This window comes from Bos mutus, chromosome 13 (assembly GCF_027580195.1).
Source record: "Bos mutus isolate GX-2022 chromosome 13, NWIPB_WYAK_1.1, whole genome shotgun sequence".
NCBI classification, from domain to species: domain Eukaryota; kingdom Metazoa; phylum Chordata; class Mammalia; order Artiodactyla; family Bovidae; genus Bos; species Bos mutus.
In genome coordinates this window covers 43,960,791-43,980,615 of record NC_091629.1, presented here as the reverse complement: position 1 = coordinate 43,980,615, position 19,825 = coordinate 43,960,791, and the positions used below count along the sequence as shown (strand labels likewise).

Genomic DNA, 19,825 nt, shown 5'->3' with positions numbered 1-19,825 from the left:
AAGGTTCGTCTAGTCAAGGCTATGGTTTTTCCAGTAGTCATATATGGATGTGAGAGTTGGACTGTGAAGAAGGCTGAGCACCGAAGAATTGATGCTTTTGAACTGTGGTGTTGGAGAAGACTCTTGAGAGTCCCTTGGACTGCAAGGAGATCCAACCAGTCCATTCTGAAGGAGATCAGCCCTGGGATTTCTTTGGAAGGAATGACGTTGAAGCTGAAACTCCAGTACTTTGGCCACCCCATGCAAAGAGTTGACTCATTGGAAAAGACTCTGATGCTGGGAGGATTTGGAGTCAGGAGGAGAAGGGGACGACAGAGGATGAGATGGCTGGATGGCATCACCAATCGATGGATATGAGTTTGAGTGAACTCCGGGAGATGGTGATGGATAGGGAGGCCTGGCGTGCTGTGATTCATGGGGTCGCAGAGTCGGACACGACTGAATGACTGAACTGAACTACTATACATAAAATCAGGATGAGATGGTTGGATGGCATCATCGACTCAATGGACATGAGTTTGAGCCAACTCTGGGAGATAGTGAAGGACAGGGAAGCTTGGCGTGCTGCAGTCCGTGGGGTCACAAAGAGTTGATGTGACTGAGCGACTGAACAACAAATACATAAAATAGATAAGCAACAAGGATTTACTGTATAGCACAAAGAATTAAATCTAATATCTTGTAACAGCCTGTAATTGAACATAATCTGCAAAAACCTCAAATAACTACACTATATACCTGAAACTAACACAATATTGTAAATAAACTGTACGTTAATAAAAATAATATAAAAGTTATACAAAAATAGAAATGTAATAGAGAGTAGCGATTAAAAGCATGGTCTTTAGAGCCTGCCTGCCTGACTTTATCTTCGCTCCTCTGCTTGAGTGTGTGACCTTGACACGCAATTTAACTTCTTGGTACCTCAGTTTCCTCAACTACAAAGATAGGAATCCAAACTCATAAGTTTCTATGAGGGCTAAAATATGCTGAAGCTGAAGCTCCAACACTTTGGCCACCTGATGCAAAGAACTGACTCATTGGAAAAGACCCTGATGTTGGGAAGGATTGAAGGCAGGAGGAGAAGGGGACGACAGAGGATGAGATGGTTGGATGGCATCACCGACTCGATGGACGTGAGTTTGAGCAAGCTCCGGAGTTGATGAATAGGAAAGCCTGACGTGATGCAACCCATGGGGTTGCAAAGACTCAGACACGACTGAGCAACTGAACTGAAAAGACTAAGTCACAGAAACTGTCTAGCATAGTACCTGGCATACAGTAAACCCTTAAATAGTTCCTGCAAAAATTAAATTTGAGGGAATTTAAATTCTTTATTTTTTCTTCCTTTCTTTCCCCCAAGTGTGCCATCTTGTTAAATTATTCAGGTTTGACATTTTAGGAACAGTAGAGAGTGGGACATGGGATATTAAATAGGTGGAAATATCATTTGAGGGCTTTGGAGGGTCTCAGATCTGAATCTTTACAGTGTGGATAATGACTTGATACGCCTTGTAGTGAGTACTCTGCAAAAACATTTTTGTTACATCGGTGATTTTTGTAAGGAATTATACAGTCTTTGTGCTGAACTTTTTTTTGTTTTTGTTTTTAATGCCTGTCTTCTCAATTCTTTGCCCTTAAATTCTGCTACAACTTTGGAGCTGTTCCCACTGTTAGAAATCAACCTGTACTGCTTGTTTTTTCTGTTTGAGCTTCCTGGTTTACTATTAGGATATAAATACTAATATTTATATGTAATTGACGTAAGCAATTTAGTGACTTGATGTAAACTGTTTTTTTGTACACATCATATATAGAGAGGCCTTTATTTGACATACTATTGATTACTTGTGACTTTTTAAATCCCAGCTTCGTGTTTCAGTAATTTGATTTAAAAAACAAAAATGATCACAGCGTGGTATTACTAAATAAGCCTTTATATGTAGAATTCTGTGGAGTATGTGTCTTTCAAAGGAGAAAATTAACTGAAAGGATTTTTTTTTTCTCTTCTCAGGTCGACAAGGATGCTGAATTAGTGGCCCAGTGGAACTACTGTACTCTAAGTCAGGAAATATTAAGACGACCAATAGTTGCCTGTGAACTTGGCAGGTATAGTTCCTTCACTTAATGGAGATGAGTTTTTATTACATGGTGTTAAAAAGAATTTTAACATGTAAATTCAGTTTTTGATTCATCAGATGATGAATTATCTCAAGCAAATTTGTGAAGCCTGGGTTGTCATTCCCTGTCTCAGAGCATACTTCCGCACTTTTCTATTCAGTTTGGTTTGTTTAATCCATGGGTTGGAAACTCAGGGGCCGATAGGAGGGAGCTAAGTTACAAACCTAAACGCATGAAGGATCCATGTGGGATCAGTAGGGCATGGTGAGGACTGGGTGAACCAGAGAGTTCATGTTCCCTGGTGTTCCAGTGGTTAAGACTTGTTCTCACTGCTGAGCGCCCACGTTCAGTTCCTGGTTGGGGAACTGAGATCCCCCAGGCTGCATAGCAAAAAAATAATAAAATAAAAGGCAGCTGCTATTGAATTCCAGCTTGTTGTTACATTTCAAGAAGGTAGACTGATTCCAAAACATCTGATTTCTTTTTTCCCCCAGGGAAAGTTGAAAATGTGTACTTTAAAAAAAATAATAATTTTATTTATTTATTTATGACTATGTTGGATCTTTGTTGCTTAGCAGGCTTTTCTCTGGTTCCAGCGACAGGGGGCTACTCTCTAGTTCCAGTGCACAGGCTTCTCATCATGGTGGCTCCTCTTGTGGCACAAGGCTCTAGGGTGCTCAGACTTCAGTGATTGCGGCACAGGGCTCAGTAGTTGCAGTTCCCAGGACCCAGAGCACAGGCTCAATAGATGTGGCACTCTGGCTTAGTTGTCTCTCGGCAGGTGGGATCTTCCTGGATTGGGGATTGAACCTGTGTCTTCTGCACTGGCAGTCAGATTCTTTACCACTGAACCACCAGGGAGGCCTGAAAATGTTTTATGTTAATTTCCCAATTTAAAAAATCTTAGTTTGGGTCACATTCAGTCCTCTGACTGCCAGTCCGCATAGCCCTTGATTTAAACTGGTTTCTTTCTTTGTATGCTTTGGAAATGGTTAAGACAGGATTAAATTTACATTTTTAGGAGTGCAAGGACATTTCTGTTATCAGATGTAAATGACTTTGGACTGTACTCAGTTTAGTCTTCTTCCCTTGGATGAAGGTTGATTGTTGCCAGAATGTCTTGACTGATCTTTATTGTTGCAGACTTTACAACAAAGATGCAGTCATTGAATTTTTATTGGACAAATCTTCCGAAAAGGCTCTTGGGAAGGCAGCCTCTCACATTAAAAGCATTAAGGTAAGACAGGTGATTCTGAAGTGCTCTGGGAGTCTCAGTGGTTAAGGTTTATTGTATAGAATTCATGTATGTTTTACACTGGACTTGGAAATTGGAATTCCAGTCCCATCGAGCCATCTAATAAAGGTGTGATTTAGGACAGGTCACGTAAAGTTCAAGCCAGAAGTCCCCACACCTGTACTTACTGGATTATAAATCTCTGGTGACTTAATGTCTGTGAAAGAGCTTCAAAAATTCTCAGTGTGCTGTATAAATGTTAAGAGGCATAATTTTTGAAGTTAAAACTCAGCTACTTGAATTTTTTTATTTAGAAGACACTTTTATACAATTAGAGATTTTTATAGATAGATCACTTTTCAGTCATTGTGGTTATCTCCTGCTGATTAGATGTTGTGATTGACACATTTCTATCACAGAAGTGGAAAAACAAGTTTTGTAGTAAAGGAACTTTGTTGAGAAGACAAAATCTGGTCAGTGGGAGAAAAATCAAAAAAGTAGTGAAGAATCTGAGAACTGTAAAGCTTGTCAGACACTTCATCTCACTGTGTGTGACATGGTGAGGCCTCATGGCTTGTCAGAGGGTTGCTTAAATCAGAGCCAGAGCCCCTGACTCCCAAGCTGAGGCTTTGAGGTTTTTCCTTTTTTTCCTCCTCCTCTTTCTTTTTTAAGTTTTTAGCCTATTACTACAGTAGGTGTTTTGTTTGAGTCTGGGGTGGGTAATTAAAGGATATAGGGATTTGAAATAGTTCATTTCAGACAAATTAATAATTCTGAATTGTGGCTGATGGTCATGCTGTGGAGATATCCATGTTGATTTTTGTCGTCATTTCCTTGAGAAGAAAATTCATTTCTTAAAAACCCACAGTAGCAGAATGACCTTATCTCAAAAATGTGATGACCACTGAAATTAACCTATACAAGTCTATACTTACAATATATAATGTATGTGGTTGAACTTTTAATTTTAATGCAAAATATTTTTTCTAAGAATTCATAACTCTATAAAGACAGAAGGATTCAAATAAAACAATGTAAAAGTTATTATTACTGTAATTAATAGTCCACAAATACTCTGAGCAAAGAACCTAATTAGCACACACCAGCTCTCAAGCAAGAAGTTTACTGTGTAGTGGCTTTCCTTCGGACATGCTCAGCTGCTCCCTGGAGTGTTGAAATCAAATTGGTGCAGTTAATTATGAAGAAATGCTTCAGATGCTAAAGTGAGGCTGTTAAGTCACTCCTTGTAAAATTGAATTTTGAAAACCCAAATAACTGGGTCTTGGAGTATGACAATAATCCCCAGCTGATAGCCTGCCTTGGACTCATTAGATCGTGGCCTCACAGATTTACTGTCTCTTCAGCTGTTAAATTAACATGGCAGGTCAATAATATGAACAGCCTGACTGAGGCTTCATTAGCCAGGAAAGAAGGTGTTCCTTTCCAGAGAATACTAATACGAACCTTTCTTCTCTTAGTGGGATAAATTTTCATGTCCAAAGTTCCTTTGCCTTACTTAGCAAAACGCTTGTAAAATAAAAATTAATAATCTGCTAGACAGTACATTTAAAAAATGTTTTCTATCACAACTTATGGCTTAATTTCATTTCTGTGTTAATTGATGCAAAAGGAAAGTAGAAAAAGAGGTTTGGATGGGAAGAGACTATGCTATGCTATGCTAAGTCACTTCAGTCGTGTCCAACTCTGTGGGACCCCATAGACAGCAGCCCACCAGGCTCCCCTGTCCCTGGGATTCTCCAGGCAAGAACACTGGAGTGGGTTGCCATTTCCTTCTCCAATGCAGGAAAGTGAAAAGTGAAAGTGTAGTCGCTCAGTCATGTCTGACTTTTAGCGACCCCATGGACTGCAGCCTAACAAGCTCCTCCGTCCATGGAATTTTCTAAGCAAGAGTACTGGAGTGGGGTGCCATTGCCTTCTCCGGGGAAGAGACTAGAACAATAATTAAGGCTAAGGATGATCCATTTGTCAAAGGAATTGTTGATGTTTTTTCACAGAATGTGACAGAACTGAGGCTCTCTGACAACCCCGCCTGGGAAGGCGATAAAGGAAACACTAAAGGTGACAAGCATGATGACCTCCAGCGGGCACGTTTCATCTGCCCTGTCGTGGGCTTGGAAATGAACGGCCGACACAGGTAGGTAGTCAGTGTAGACAGGTGATGTGGACTCTGGGTGAGTAATCCCAGGGCTGTTATGAACTATGCTGTAACTTCATAATCACACTGGTTTCTCTAAGGTGTCTTTTGGTTAGGGAAGTGCTGCACCTAATCTGGAGTGTTCTGGCACATCTGTACATGGCCATCTAAGAGACATATGTACATTGTATGTGGAAAACTACACCAGAGGAACCGATCACCCAGCTCTGAAATGAAATAACCTAAGGCTTCATGGGTTTGTGGAGAAGGAAAACTTAAGTCCCAAGGATCTTCTACTTTTAAAGTTTATATTCTTCAGATAGTCTGAATGGAAATCGTTTAGACTTCTCTTAAAGTTTACGTTTAGTGGTGACCCTGGGAGTACGTCAAGGCTGTATATTGTCACCCTGCTTATTTAACTTATATGCAGAGTACATCATAAGAAACGCCGGGCTGGAGGAAGCACCAGCTGGAATCAAGATTGCCAGGAGAAAATATCAGTAACCTCAGGTATGCAGATGACACCACCCTTATGGCAGAAAGTGAAGAAGAACTAAAGAGTCTCTTGATGAAAGTGAAGGAGGAGAGTGAAAAAGTTGGCTTAAAGGTCAACATTCAGAAAGCTAAGATCATGGCATCTGATCCCATCACTTCATGGGAAATAGATGGGGAAACAGTGGAAACAGTGGCTGACTTTATTTTGGGGGGCTCCAAAATCACTGCAGATGATGGTTGCAGCCATGAAATTAAATGACACTTACTCCTTGGAAGGAAAGTTTTGACGAACTTAGATAGCATGTTGAAAAGCAGAGATATTACTTTGCCAACAAAGGTCCATCTAGTCAAGGCTATGGTTTTTCCAGTGGTCATGTATGGATGGGAGAGTTGAACTGTGAAGAAAGCTGAGCGCCGAAGAATTGATGCTTTTGAATTATGGTGTTGGAGAAGACTCTGAGAGTCCCTTGGACTGCAAGGAGATCCAACCAGTCCATTCTAAAGGAGATCAGTCCTGGGTGTTCATTAGAAGGACTCATGTTGAAGCTGAAACTCCAATACTTTGGCCACCTGATGCGAAGAGCTGACTCACTTGAAAAGACCCTGATGCTGGGAAAGATTGAGAGCAGGAGGAGAAGGGGACGATAGAGGATGAAACAGTTGGATGGCATCACGGACTCTATGGACATGGGTTTGGGTGGACTCCGGGAGTTGGTGATGGACAGGGAGGCCTGGCATGCTGCAGTTTATGGAGTTGCAAAGAGTCGGACATCACTGAGCGACTGAACTGAACCGTGAGGTGATGGGTATATTAACAAGCTTGACTACAAGGATTATCTTAACAGTTTATACATATAGCAGATCATCAAGTTGTACACAAATATATACAATTCCTGTTTGTCAATTATACCTAAATAAAGCTGAAAAAAAGAAAAGTAAATAAAATGAAAGGCTAAAGTTCACGAGAGAGATTCTGAGGAATGAGACTTGCCACTAACCTTGTTCTGTCGTGTGTTGTGTACATAGACAGTATTTTGAGGTGAATTTCATAATGTGAAATTTATCATTTAAGGTGTATGTTTCAGCGGCATTTAGTATTGATCCAGTCAGAGTGCTGTGCAGCTGTCACCTCCATCTAGTTCAAAAACCCCCTACCCATTAGCAGTCCCTCCCCGTTCCTCCCCAGCCCCATAGAATGACACACTATGTGACCTTTTATATCTGACTTCCCACTTCTTTTTAAGGAAACCATGGTTCACCCCAAAAGAGGAACTTAGCAGAAACAGTCTCAGCTCTGGGGTCTTGAGCAGGGGTTACCTGCAGTACATTGCTCCGATTGTGGTTTCCCCTAGATTTTCTTTTCACTTGTTAGTTAATCTCTTCTCCTTTTTCTCTTCTCAGTTCATTGAGCTTTGCCTGTTTTGGCTTTGCCCTGGTGCTATTTGTAGGACCTCCACACTAGAAAATTGATTTTGGAGTTCGTTTGTATATTTAATATACAAAACAAAGCACGTCAAAGGCTAACAAGAGTTTTGCCAGGAGAACGCACTGGTCGTAGCAAAGACCCTCTTCCAACAACACAAGAGAAGACTCTAGACATGGGCATCACCAGATGGTCAATTCCGAAATCAGATTGATTATATTCTTTGCAGCCAAAGATAGAGAAGCTCTATACCGTTAGTAAAAACAAGACCAAGAGCTGACTGTAGCTCAGATCAACTCCTTACTGCCAAATTCAGACTTAAATTGAAGAAAGTAGTGAAAACCACTAGACCATTCAGGTATGACTGAATCAGGTATGACTGAATCAAATCCCTTACAATTTTACGGTGGAAGTGAGAAATAGATTCAAGGGATTAGATCTGATAGACAGAGTGCCTGAAGACCTATGGACGGATGTTTGTGACGTTCTACAGGAGGCAGTGATCGAGATCATCCCCAAGAAAAAGAAATGCAAAAAGGCAAAATGGTTGTCTAAGGAGGCCTTAAAATAGCTGTGAAAAGAAGAGAAGTGAAAGGCAAAGGAGAAAAGGAAAGATATACCCATTTGAATGCAGAGTTCTGAAGACAAGCAAGGAGAAACAAGAAAGCCTTCCTCAGTGATCAATGCAAAGAAACAGAGGAAAACAATAGAATGGGAAAGACTAGAGGTCTCTTCAAGAAAATTAGAGATACCAAGGGAACATTTCATGCAAAGATGGGCACAATAAAGGACAGAAATGGTATGGACCTGACAGAAGCAGAAGATATTAAGAAGAGATGGCAAGAATACATAGAAGAACTACACAAGAAAGATCTTCATGACCCAGATAATAATGATGGTGTGATCACTCACCTAGAGCCAGACATCCTGGAATGCAAAGTCAGGTGGGCCTTGGGAAGCATCACTACGAACAAAGCTAGTGGAGCTGATGGAATTCCAGTTGAGCTATTTCAAATCCTGAAAGATGATGCTGTGAAAGTGCTGCACTCAATATGCCAGCAAAGTTGGAAAACTCGGCAGTGGCCACAAGACTGGAAAAGGTCAGTTTTCATTCCAATCTCAAAGAAAGGCAATGGCAAAGAATGTTCAAACTACTGCACAGTTTCACTCATCTCACACACTAGCAAAGTAATACTCAAAATTCTCCAAGCCACGGTTCAACAGTACGTGAACCATGAACTTCCAGATGTTCAAGCTGGTTTTAGAAAAGGCAGAGGAACCAGAGATCAAATTGCCAACATCCATTGGATCATCGAAAAAGCAAGAGATTTCCAGAAAAACATCTATTTCTGTTTTATTGACTACGCCAAAGCCTTTGACTGTGTGGATCACAACAAACTGTGGAAAATTAGTAAATAGATGGAAATACCAAACCACCTAACCTGCCTCTTGAGAAATCTATATGTAGGTCAGGAAGCAACAGTTAGAACTGGACATGGAACAACAGACTGGTTCCAAATAGGAAAAGGAGTACGTCAAGGCTGCATATTGTTACTCTACTTGTTTAACTTCTATGCAGAGTACATCATGAGAAACGTTGGGCTGGAGGAAGCAGAAGCTGGAATCAAGATTGCCGGGAGAAATATCAGTAATCTCAGATATGCAGATGACACCACCCTTATGGCAGAAAGTGAAGAACTAAAGAGCCTCTTGATGAAAGTGAAAGAGGAGAGTGAAAAAGTTGGCTTAAAACTCAACATTTAGGAAACTAAGATCATGGCATCTGGTCCCATCACTTCATGGGAAATAGATGGGGAAACAGTGGAAACAGTGACAGACTTTCTTTTCTTGGGCTCCAAAATCACTGCAGATGGTGATTGCAGCCATGAACTTAAAAGATACTTGCTCTTTGGAAGAAAAGTTATGACCAACCTAGATAGCATATTAAAAAGCAGAGACATTACTTTGCCAACAAAAATCCATCTAGTCAAAGCTGTGGTTTTTCCAGTAGTTATGTATGGATGTGAGAGTTGGACTATAAAGAATGCCAAGCACTGAAGAATTGATGCTTTTGAACTATGGTGTTGGAGAAGACTCTTGAGAGTCCATTGGACTGCAAGGAGATCCAACGAGTCCATTCTAAAGGAGATGAGTCCTGAATATTCATTGGAAGGACTGCTGCTGAAGTTGAAATTCCAATACTTTGGCCACCTGATGCAAAGAACTGATGCCTTGGAAAAGACCCTGATGCTGAGAAAGATTGAAGGTGGGAGGAAAAGGGGATGATAGAGGATGAGATGGGTGGATGGCATCACTGACTCGATGGACATGAGTTTGAGTAAGCTCTGGGAGTTGATGATGGACAGGGAAGCCTGACGTGCTGCAGTCTATGGGGTCACAGAGAGTCAGACACAACTGAGTGACTGAACTGAACACTTGTTTCCATAGGGAATGTTTCTGTAGGAGAAATTCAGAAGAGTGATGCTTTACCCAGTGCTGCCAGTCGTCCTCCTGAAATCCTGTAGTGTGTCGCACCCACCCACCCACAAATGTGCGTTTCCCCAGACAGTTTCCAGCTGGTCACCTTCAGACTCTTTCATTACTGCCTGATCGGTAAAACAGTATGTGTCTTTGTTTGAAATGCGTTTGTGTAATTAATAGATGGGGGTTCAGTTCAGTTCAGTTCAGTCGCTCAGTCATGTCCAAGTCTCTGCGACCCCATGAATTGCAGCACACCAGGTCTCCCTGTCCATCACCAACTCCTGGAGTTCACTCAACTGAACTCGGTGTCCATCGAGTCAATGATGCCATCCAGCCATCTCATCCTCTGTCGTCACCTTCTCCTCCTGCCCCCAATCCCTCCCAGCATCAGAGTCTTTTCCATTGAGTCAGCTCTTCATATCAGGTGGCCTAAGTATTGGTGTTTCAGCCTTAGCATCAGTCCTTCCAATGAACACCCAGGACTGATCTCCTTCAGAATGGACTGGTTGGAGAGTCCAAGGGACTCTCAAGAGTCTTCTCTAACACCACAGTTCAAAAGCATCAATTCTTTGGCGCTCAGCTTTCTTCACAGTCCAACTCTCACATCCATACATGACCACTGGAAAAACCATAGCCTTGAGTAGACGGATCTTTGTTGGCAAAGTAATGTCTCTGCTTTTCAATATGCTATCTAGGTTGGTCATAACTTTCCTTCCAAGGAGTAAGCGTCGTTTAATGTCATGGCTGCAACCACCATCTGCAGTGATTTTGGAGCCCCCAAAAATAAAGTCTGACACTGTTTCCACTGTTTCCCCATCTATTTCCCATGAAGTGATGGGATCAGATGCCATGATCGTAGTTTTCTGAATGTTGAGCTTTAAGCCAACTTTTTCACTCTCCTCCTTCACTTCCATCAAGAGGCTCTTTAGTTCTTCACTTTCTGCCGTAAGGGTGGTGTCAACTGCATATCTGAGGTTATTGATATTTCTCCCGGCAATCTTGATTCCAGCTTATGCTTCTTCCAGCCCAGCGTTTCTCATGATGTACTCTGCATGTAAGTTAAATAAGCAGGGTGACAATATACAGCCTTGACGTACTCCTTTTCCTATTTGGAACCAGTCTGTTGGTCCATGTCTAGTTCTAACTGTTGCTTCCTGACCTGCATATAGGATTCTCAATAGGCAGGTCAGGTGGTCTGGTATTCCCATCTCTTCCAGAATTTTCCACAGTTTATTGTGATCTGCATAGTCAAAGGCTTTGGCATAGTCAATAAAGCAGAAATAGATGTTTTTCTGAAACTCTCTTGCTTTTTCCATGATCCACTGGATGTTGGCAACTTGATCTCTGGTTCCTCTGCCTTTTCTAAAACCAGGTTGAACGTCTGGAAGTTCACAGTTCACATATTGCTGAAGTCTGGCTTGGAAAATTTTGAGCATTACTTTACTAGCGTGTGAGATGAGTGCAATTGTGCGGTAGTTTGAGCATTCTTTGGCACTGCCTTTCTTTGGGATTGGAATGAAAACTGACCTTTTCCAGTCTTGTGGCCACTGCTGAGTTTTCCAACTTTGCTGGCATATTGAGTGCAGCACTTTCACAGCATCATCTTTCAGGATTTGAAATAGCTCAACTGGAATTCCCTCACCTCCACTAGCTTTGTTCGTAGTGATGCTTTCTAAGGCCTACCTGATTTTGCATTCCAGGATGTCTGGCTCTAGGTGAGTGATCACAGCATCGTGATTATCTTGGTCGTGAAGATCTTTTTTGTACAGTTCTTCTGTATATTCTTGCCACCTCTTCTTAATATCTTCTGCTCCTGTTAGGTCCATACCATTTCTGTCCTTTATTGTGCCCATCTTTGCATGAAATGTTCCCTTGGTATCTCTAATTTTCTTGAAGAGATCTCTAGTCTTTCCCATTCTTTTGTTTTCCTCTGTTTCTTTGCATTGATCACTGAGGAAGGCTTTCTTATCTCTCCTTGCTATTCTTTGGAACTCTGCATTCAGATGTTTATATCTTTCTTTTTCTCCTTTGCTTTTCGCTTCTCTTCACAGATGGGGGTTAAGCATCTTTTATGTGTTCTGACCGTTTATGTTTCTCTTGTCAACCACATGTTAAGGCCCTTTGCCCATTTTTCTGTATTGTTTATTATTGCTTTTAAAGACCATTTTGAATATTCATAAACTCTGAATCTTGGGACTTCCCTGCTGGTCCAGTGGTTATGACTGTGTGCTTCCAATACAGGGAACGTGGGTTCAATTTCTGGTTGGGAAACTGAGATCCCACATGCTGTATGTAGTGGCCAAAAAAAAAAAAAAACTCTTGAGTCTCATATATATTTAAAATATTTTCTCCCTGAGTTCGTATTCTGTCTTTTGACTCTTGTGGAGTTTTTAAAAAATTCATTTATTTATTTTTATCGTTAGTGTTTTTTTCCAAAGGATTATTGCAAGGAGGTGGGAGTGGAACTGTTGCCTGTGTTTGTGGTTTTAATTTCAGTATACGGGTTTCTCCTCTATGGTGGCTCAGACGGTAAAGCGTCTGCCTGCAATGTGGGAGACCCTGGTTCGATTCCTGTATCAGGAAGATCCCCTGGAGAAGGAAATGGCAATCCACTCCAGCACTCTTGCCTGGAAAATCCCATGGATGGAGGAGCCTGATAGGCTACAGTCCATGGGGTCGCAAAGAGTCGGACATGACTTAGCAACTTCACTTCACTTCACTTCACTTCCTCTATCTGAAAAGTAGAGCTTTCCCTAAATTTGTACGAATTTTTATAAGAATTTTTCTTATAAAATGAAGAAGCAGTTACCTTGCTTACCTTGCTTACACATGCACAAGTTAAATAGGGATGAAGGCCTGATGCTCACAGACATAATTCAGAGCTGTGGCAGCTTGATGCTGAGATGGTGAATGTGGTTAGCTGGAAGGAGTTTGGAGTGCAAGCTACCTATATAACAGCTCTCTGCAAAACAAACACTGAACGCTATTTTCTGCTTTTTTGCCTTGTTTCATAGAAGGAAAAATTCACTTTGAATTTCTTTCCATTAGTAAAAATAGGTGCTCATGTAGGTCTTTTGAAACAATGAAAGTGTAGGTCTTTGTAAAGAATGAAGTTTCCTAAAGCAAACTTTCAAAAAGTGGGGGATACCTCATGTGTGGGTCTGTACTTACTTATTTATTTAGGACACACTGATTTTTTTTTTCTTAAGGGAATCAGATATAACCATTTTTCTCTTTGTGGTTCTTGGCCTTTGTGAAAACAGAATAAATATTAATCGATAATGTGGGTAATAATTTTTAAGTTGTTATTTAAGTCATTCTCCATGTTGGATTCTCTCTCCAGGTTTTGCTTCCTCCGGTGCTGTGGTTGCGTGTTTTCTGAGCGAGCCCTAAAAGAGATCAAAGCAGAAGTTTGTCACACGGTGAGTTGTTGACATCATTTGTTCCTTCTCAGTAGCTGAAGACATCAGATGGTTTGGGCTCCTTCCCTCCGTGTGTTATTTCAGCATCTTTCAATTCTTTCTGAGACAGGGATCTCATCGGTTGCTTCTCTGCATAAAACCCTTCCATCCCCATCCTTGCTTTGATTCCATCTTCTATCCCCTCCTTTAAGGTAGAGACTCAGACCACCTCTGGTCCCTGCCCACCTGTCCTGTCTGGTGCCTTTATTCCCTCTAGTGGGTGGAGGCCTGCTTCCAGAACCTTAGTTCAGAGCCGTTGCTTCCTCTGTGAACCCAGCCTCCTTCCCCATTCCCTGGGCACTTGGTTATCCCACGGATCTCATCAGAATGTACTTGCTGGTTGTGTGGTACTTTTCCCACTGGACTATGAGAGTTTCTTCTTTCTCATTTTCTTTTTTATTTTCATAAATAGGACTTTATTTTTAGAGCAGTTTGACGTGCATAGCAGAATTAAGAGGAAAGTAAAGGGTTTCTCACAGACCCTCTACCCCCATATGTGCACGGCCTCCCCCTGTATCCACATCCGCGCCAGTGGTGTATTCGTTCCAGTTAATGAACCTATTATGATCCCTCACCATCACCTGAGGCCCCTTCATGTTAGGGTCCATGCTCGGCAGTGAGCGTTCTTGAGCTGGGACGAGGATGTAATGGTGTGCGTCTGTCACTGCAGGCTCACAGTGTGTCTCCACTGCCCTCACCATCCCCTGTGCTCCGCTGGGACATGTTTGAAAGTGGGAGCAGGGCTTGACTGTCTCTTCACCCTTGCCTTGTTCTGTCCAGGCATGTTGGACGTCCTCAGTAGACGCTCACACCCATGAGCACACACGTGATGTAAGAGTGCCTGCTCAGCTCACATGAGAGGGTACAGAGGACTTTGCTCTCCAGGGTTGCTGCACAGCCTGGGACCTCTGTGTCTTGGTGTTCCGCCTGTCCGTGGAGAACCTGGCATTTATTTTAATGTCATGGATGCCAACAACTGACTGCATTTTCATCCACATTAGCTCTGCTTGGGTTTCCTTAGGCTTCCCAGGATGGTTTCTCCCTGTTGTGAGTTATTCTTTGATTCAGCAGCTTTCATAAAACAAATGTCATGGGCCAGCCTCATCTTGGCAACTGTGGAATGGGGTGCCTCTGCAGATTTGAGTTAAGACCTGAGGGCAGGAAGGAGCTCGCTGAAGAACATTTGCACCTAAGCTCAGAAGTGGCAGAGGGTTTTGCTAGTTGAAGGAACAGAAAGTGTGGTGGAGGGTGGGGACAGGAGAGGAGAAGTGGGTGAGGTGGAGGGCTAGGCAGGGGTCACCTTCCGTAGGCCCGGGTGGCCACACGGGGGCTTGTGGATTTTATCCTCAGAGCAGTGGGAAGCTGGGGGCAGCTTCCAGCTAAGCTGGATGACTTTAGTTTCAGAATGACTTCTCTGCAAAGAAGCCAGACGCAGAGGAGGACTCACTGAAATGTGACTTCATTAATTTGAGGCTCAAAGGCAGACAGAAGGTGATGGGTGGTGAAGAAGTTGGGGAGCATCTAGTTGTTTCCACTTTGGGGTGATTATGGATCGAGCCCATCACAAAATTTGGAATCTGTCTCATTAAGCTTTTACCAAAAAAAGAGAAATTTAAAGAATGCATTTAGGAATCAATCCGTGTCATTTATTGTCCAGTATTGATTATGTCTCCGGTATTAAAGATGATGTTACAGGGGTTCCCAGGGAAAGTGGGATGTGGATGACTCGGTCCCTGCACTTAAGGAAACTGCAGTCCTGCAGGAATCAAGTTATATGAAAAATCGTGTTCTACTTCGTTTCTTGAGTTGTTGTTGTTTCGTCAGTAAGTTGTGTCCAACTCTTTGTAGCCCTGTGGACTCCCTGCCAGGCTCCTCTGTCCATGGGGATTCTCCAGGCAAGAACACTGGAGTGGGTTGCCATTCCCTTCTTTGTCTCTTGAGGCCAGTTGCCAAGTGGATGTAAGGACGTTATTGGAGTTGAGGGGCCGGAGAACTTTCTGGCCATGCTGGTGATAAATGGCTTTATGAAGGAGGAGGTATTTGTTGTAGGCCTTGGAGGCAGAGCGTGTTCTCATCAGTCAGGCTTTCCCAGAGATTGGGACGTCACTGTCAGCGTAGGAGTGCTGGTGCGGGGACCACAGGAAGGACCCCAGACATCCTCACGAGACATTGCGTGGCAGGACGGCAGCTCCCGTTTCCCGCGCCTTCTGTCATGTGCCTGCCCTGCAGGGAGTCTCCATTTGGTCCTGGGATGGTTTTAACGCATCTCCAACACTCACTGAGCTCCCAGGAGAATGGGCCTTACGCTCAGAGCTTAGGCAGACAGAGCCTCCAGAGATTTGTTCTCTGCATTTCTATGCTTCCTAAATCCCATGGTCAGAGGAACCCAGTGGGCTGCAGTCCATGGGTTGCAAAGAGACAGACGTGACTTAGCATGTGCACACACACACTATTTTTATACTTAGCAAGATCAAGTTAATGTTTCAAGTAAATTTAAGTAAAAGCGATGGGTAGATTTAAAGAAAAATATTAAGATGCTGACAGTACATTAGGCAGGGGAAGGCCTGCAGTTTGAGAGATGCTATTAGTGATGGTGGGCGCGCTGTGGGGGTGGCAATAGGTGGGAGAGGAAGAGCTGCAGCCGCATTCAGGAGAGGAAGTGCCCAGGCAGCCTGAGAAGGTGGGGGCTCGAGGTGCCATCACTGCCCGGGCCGCTCAGGAGCAGGGAGAAGCCAGGGGTGTGAGTCAGACTGCCTGGTGAAAACTAGGAGCACCAGGCTGAGGAGCAGCTGCCCGGGGGTGGAGGCGGGAGGGCAATGCTGTCATCGGGGGCTGTTGATACCTTTGCAGCAGCAGAGACCCCTGGGGGCAACAGTGTGTAGGTCTGTGCAAGATGGACAGAGAGAAAAGACTAAACAAGAGCAAGTAAGAAAAAGGAGCCTGTGAGAGAAGCGTCGTGAAGGAGAGGGAACTCAGCTGGCCTGGGGTTCCCAAGAGCAGGAAAGGAACCTCTCTGTGTTCAAGTGTGTGTGCGTTTTAACAAGTAGTGTGTGAGGCGTTGTCTGTGTCAGACACATCCACAGGTGCACTCTGGAAGCTTGCTTGAAAGAATGTAAATATGAGAAGGTGGGAAATTAAGCTGAAATCTTAAAGCAGTCAGATGCCCTGAACTAGTGGTTCCCAGCCCAGGCCGCGCTGTAGAGTCACCGCAGTGGTTTTTTAAGTCCCCGCTCCCGACCTCAGGCCCTACGTCAGGATTTCAGGATTAGTGTGGAGCCCTCACGTATTTCTTTTCTTTCTTCATTTGTTTTTGATTTCTGCTGGGAGGCTCAGTGATCTAAAGGAATCAGGCTTTTTCTCCTGACCCACAGTGGGTGTCCATCTCTTAGATTGGTGTGCAGTTGTCTTCTTCTCTGGCTGACCCTGGATGTCCTTGGTGGTAGCCATTGTGACAGGCCTGCAGCAGAACAGGAGTGTGCGAACAGGAGTGTGCTCTGCAGAACAGCTCTGCAGAAAAATTGATGTGATTTCATGGAAAGGCAGTGCCACTAGGGAACTGTAAAGTCATTCTGTTGGTGTCTCGGAACAAAGTGCTAGTCACCTTCTGAAAGTCACCATCCAGCTCTTCAAGGGAAGGGAAGGAAGCAGGGGGAGAGGGGAAATGACCTCATCAGGATTGCACAAGCAGCAGCCAAGACCAGATGAGAACCAGAGTGCTGGCTCCTCCTACCACCTAACAGGGGCCGCAGGGTAGCCGAGACTACCCACAGTCAAGACGGGACCCTGGCTATATAACCCAGGAACCAACCTTAGGGACCAGCTTCCCTTAAAAATCAGTCTGTCATCAGAAGAGTAATATTTTACTCTTTTCACTTAGGTCATCTCCTTAAAAATCGCCCTTGCACACAGAGGTAGGTTGAGTACTCTGCGTATTAGTTCACTAGGGCTTCCGTAACCAGGCGCTGCAGACTGGGTGACCTAACAGACATTTAGTTTCTTACCTTTCTGGAGGCTTGAAGTCTGCAGTCACAGTGTTGGCCGGGCTGGTTCTTCCTGAGGGCAGCGAGGGGAAGATCTGTTCCAGACCTCTGTCCCTGGCTTGTCCATAGCTGCCTCTCCCTGTGTCTGTTTGCACAGTCTTCCCTCTGTGGAGCGTGTCTTTGTGTCTCAATTCCCCCCTTTTTATAATAATACCAGCCCACGCAGTGACTGCATCTTAACCAACTGCATCTGCAGAAGGTGACGTTGTAACATCCTGGGGGTTAGGACTTTTTGGGGAGGTGGGGGAGCATAATTCAACTGATAACACTATACGGTTTAGAAAATTAGAGCCTGGGACAGTCTGTGGTGCCCTTGGTGGGCGTCATTCATTCAGTCACTCACGCAGCCAACACTGAGAGCCTTGTATTTTATGGGGCAGACCTGGGTATAGTACTTACTGCTTCTGCTCACATGCCATTGGCCAGAACTTAGTCAGGTGACCACACCTACCTGCAGGAGCCTAGGGATTGCGTTCTAGCTGGACACCCCAGAAGAAGAGGTGAACACCAACCATTTCTGCCCAAGTACCCAAAGGAGGAATGATGGTGCAGTTTCAGGAGCTGTGGTGCGTTGTGAAAATGTGAATGAAGGGAGATAAGGCCACAGTGTGGAAATCTAAAGCAAGTATTTTTCATGTTTTAGAAAACGTCTGAAATTTAGAGGAACCAGTGTCATTAAAACGGTGTCAGGGACTTCTCTGGCAGTCCAGTGGTTAGAACTGTGTTTCCTCTGCACAAGAACACCTTTCTTGGAAACAGGAAGGAATAAACATGTAAACAAACACGATGGAATGTTATGTTTTAAAAAAAGAACAGTATCAGGAGTGATGCTGAGGGTGTGCACTTTCTCCACTTTCCCTCTGTAATCCCATGGACATTGGGCTCTTTGGTTCACCAGAAGAGACTCCAGGGTTTGAAGTTGCCCTGGTTCTGTGTTCTAAAATACACACTGTGCGCCTGACTTCAGGAAACAGAGACCAAAGAGATGTAGTTGCTAGGTTTTTCTGTTTTCGTGGTAAACAAAGCACTAGCCACAAAACTAATAGTATTCCCTACTGTGTTCATCCCTGCTTGTAATAAGAAACACATTGGAGTAACCACGGGTTGCAAAATAAATGGTGTGCTTGTTACTCAAAACATGAGCCATGGTCCCGCGAATACTGGCATCACCTGGGAGGGTTTTGCTTTTGTTTTTTAAGAAACACAGAAAAAAAAAAAACAGACTCCCAGGCCCCTCCTCAGACCTGCAGAATTGAAAACTTCATTTTAACAAGAGCCTCCCAGGGTATTTGTATGCACAGGTCAGCTTGAGAAGCTGACCTGGATGTTAACGGTGGTGGTGATGGTGTTCCTTCGCTCAGTCATATCTGACTCTTTGCCACCTCATGGAGTGCAGCACACCAGGCTTCCCTGTCCTTCACTATCTCCCAGAGTTTGCTCAAACTCATATCCATTGAGTCGATGATGCCATCTAACCATCTCATCCTCTGTTAACCTCTTCTCCTGCCCTCAGTCTTTCCCAACATCAAGGTCTTGTCCAGTGAGTCGGCTCTTTGCATCAGGTGGCCAAAGTATTGGATCTTCATCTTCAGCATCAGTCCTTCCAATGAGTATTCCAGGTTGATTTCCTTTAGGATTGACTGGTTTGATCTCCTTGCTGTCCAAAGGACTCTCAAGAGTCTTCTCCAGCATCACAGTTGGAAAGCACTAATCAATAGAAGTGTGGGCAGTAGCATTTGGCTTGCTGACCTGGCTTTATTTAGTTAGGCCTTGTGACAACTGAGCACAGGGTGTGGATGTTTTAAAGTCAGAAGTGAAACAAAAATTTACACTCATACACTGGTTTTTTGTTTTGTTTTATTTTTATCATGGAGCAAGCAGAGTGGAAAGGGGAGAAAATAAAGAAGGAGGCACTTCAAAAGCGGGTGGTGAATTCTGCTTCTCGGGCCCAGCCTCCTCCAGTTGTTCCTTTCTGCCATCTTCATGGTCTCGGTGAATAGTAAGCCTTAGGAAATCATATAGCATACAGCACTGGCAGCTTTAAATTTTTACATGTAAGGAAAACACAATAGGAAAATTGAACAGTAGACTCTACATATTCACAAGCAGGTTCTGTTCCCGGAAACTTAGAGAAATTATCTCAAGACCCCTATTTGTCTCACCTTTAAGATACAATCCTTAGAAACGTTGTTCAGACTTTGTTTTACATGTGATTTGATTTTGTTTTTTTTATATGACGAATAAACACAGTTAGAGGCTGGCTCAGGGTAGAGAGTGCGGCAGCTTCCCACTGGTTCTCATATCCATGGAGGCTGTGGCTTTGTCTTGGCCTCCTGGGAGGTGCCCTGATGCCCCACTAACACCCAGCTTGTGCTTCCCCAAATCTCACGCTGCTTCATTCCACTGTGGTGGTGG

At 43.5% G+C, this 19,825-nt stretch overlaps 1 protein-coding gene across 2 annotated transcripts in view; it reads left to right on the top strand.

The window, feature by feature from the left end:
* Window positions 1-19,825, top strand: part of RTF2 (replication termination factor 2) — a 43,307-nt gene that overhangs the window by 3,143 nt on the left and 20,339 nt on the right. For both annotated transcript variants that reach the window (XM_070381512.1, XM_005887970.2), the window contains exons 2-5: window positions 2,015-2,109; window positions 3,265-3,358; window positions 5,371-5,510; window positions 13,253-13,331. In XM_070381512.1, coding sequence (XP_070237613.1) covers window positions 2,015-2,109; window positions 3,265-3,358; window positions 5,371-5,510; window positions 13,253-13,331 — 408 coding nt within the window. The remainder of the gene's footprint in view (window positions 1-2,014; window positions 2,110-3,264; window positions 3,359-5,370; window positions 5,511-13,252; window positions 13,332-19,825) is intronic.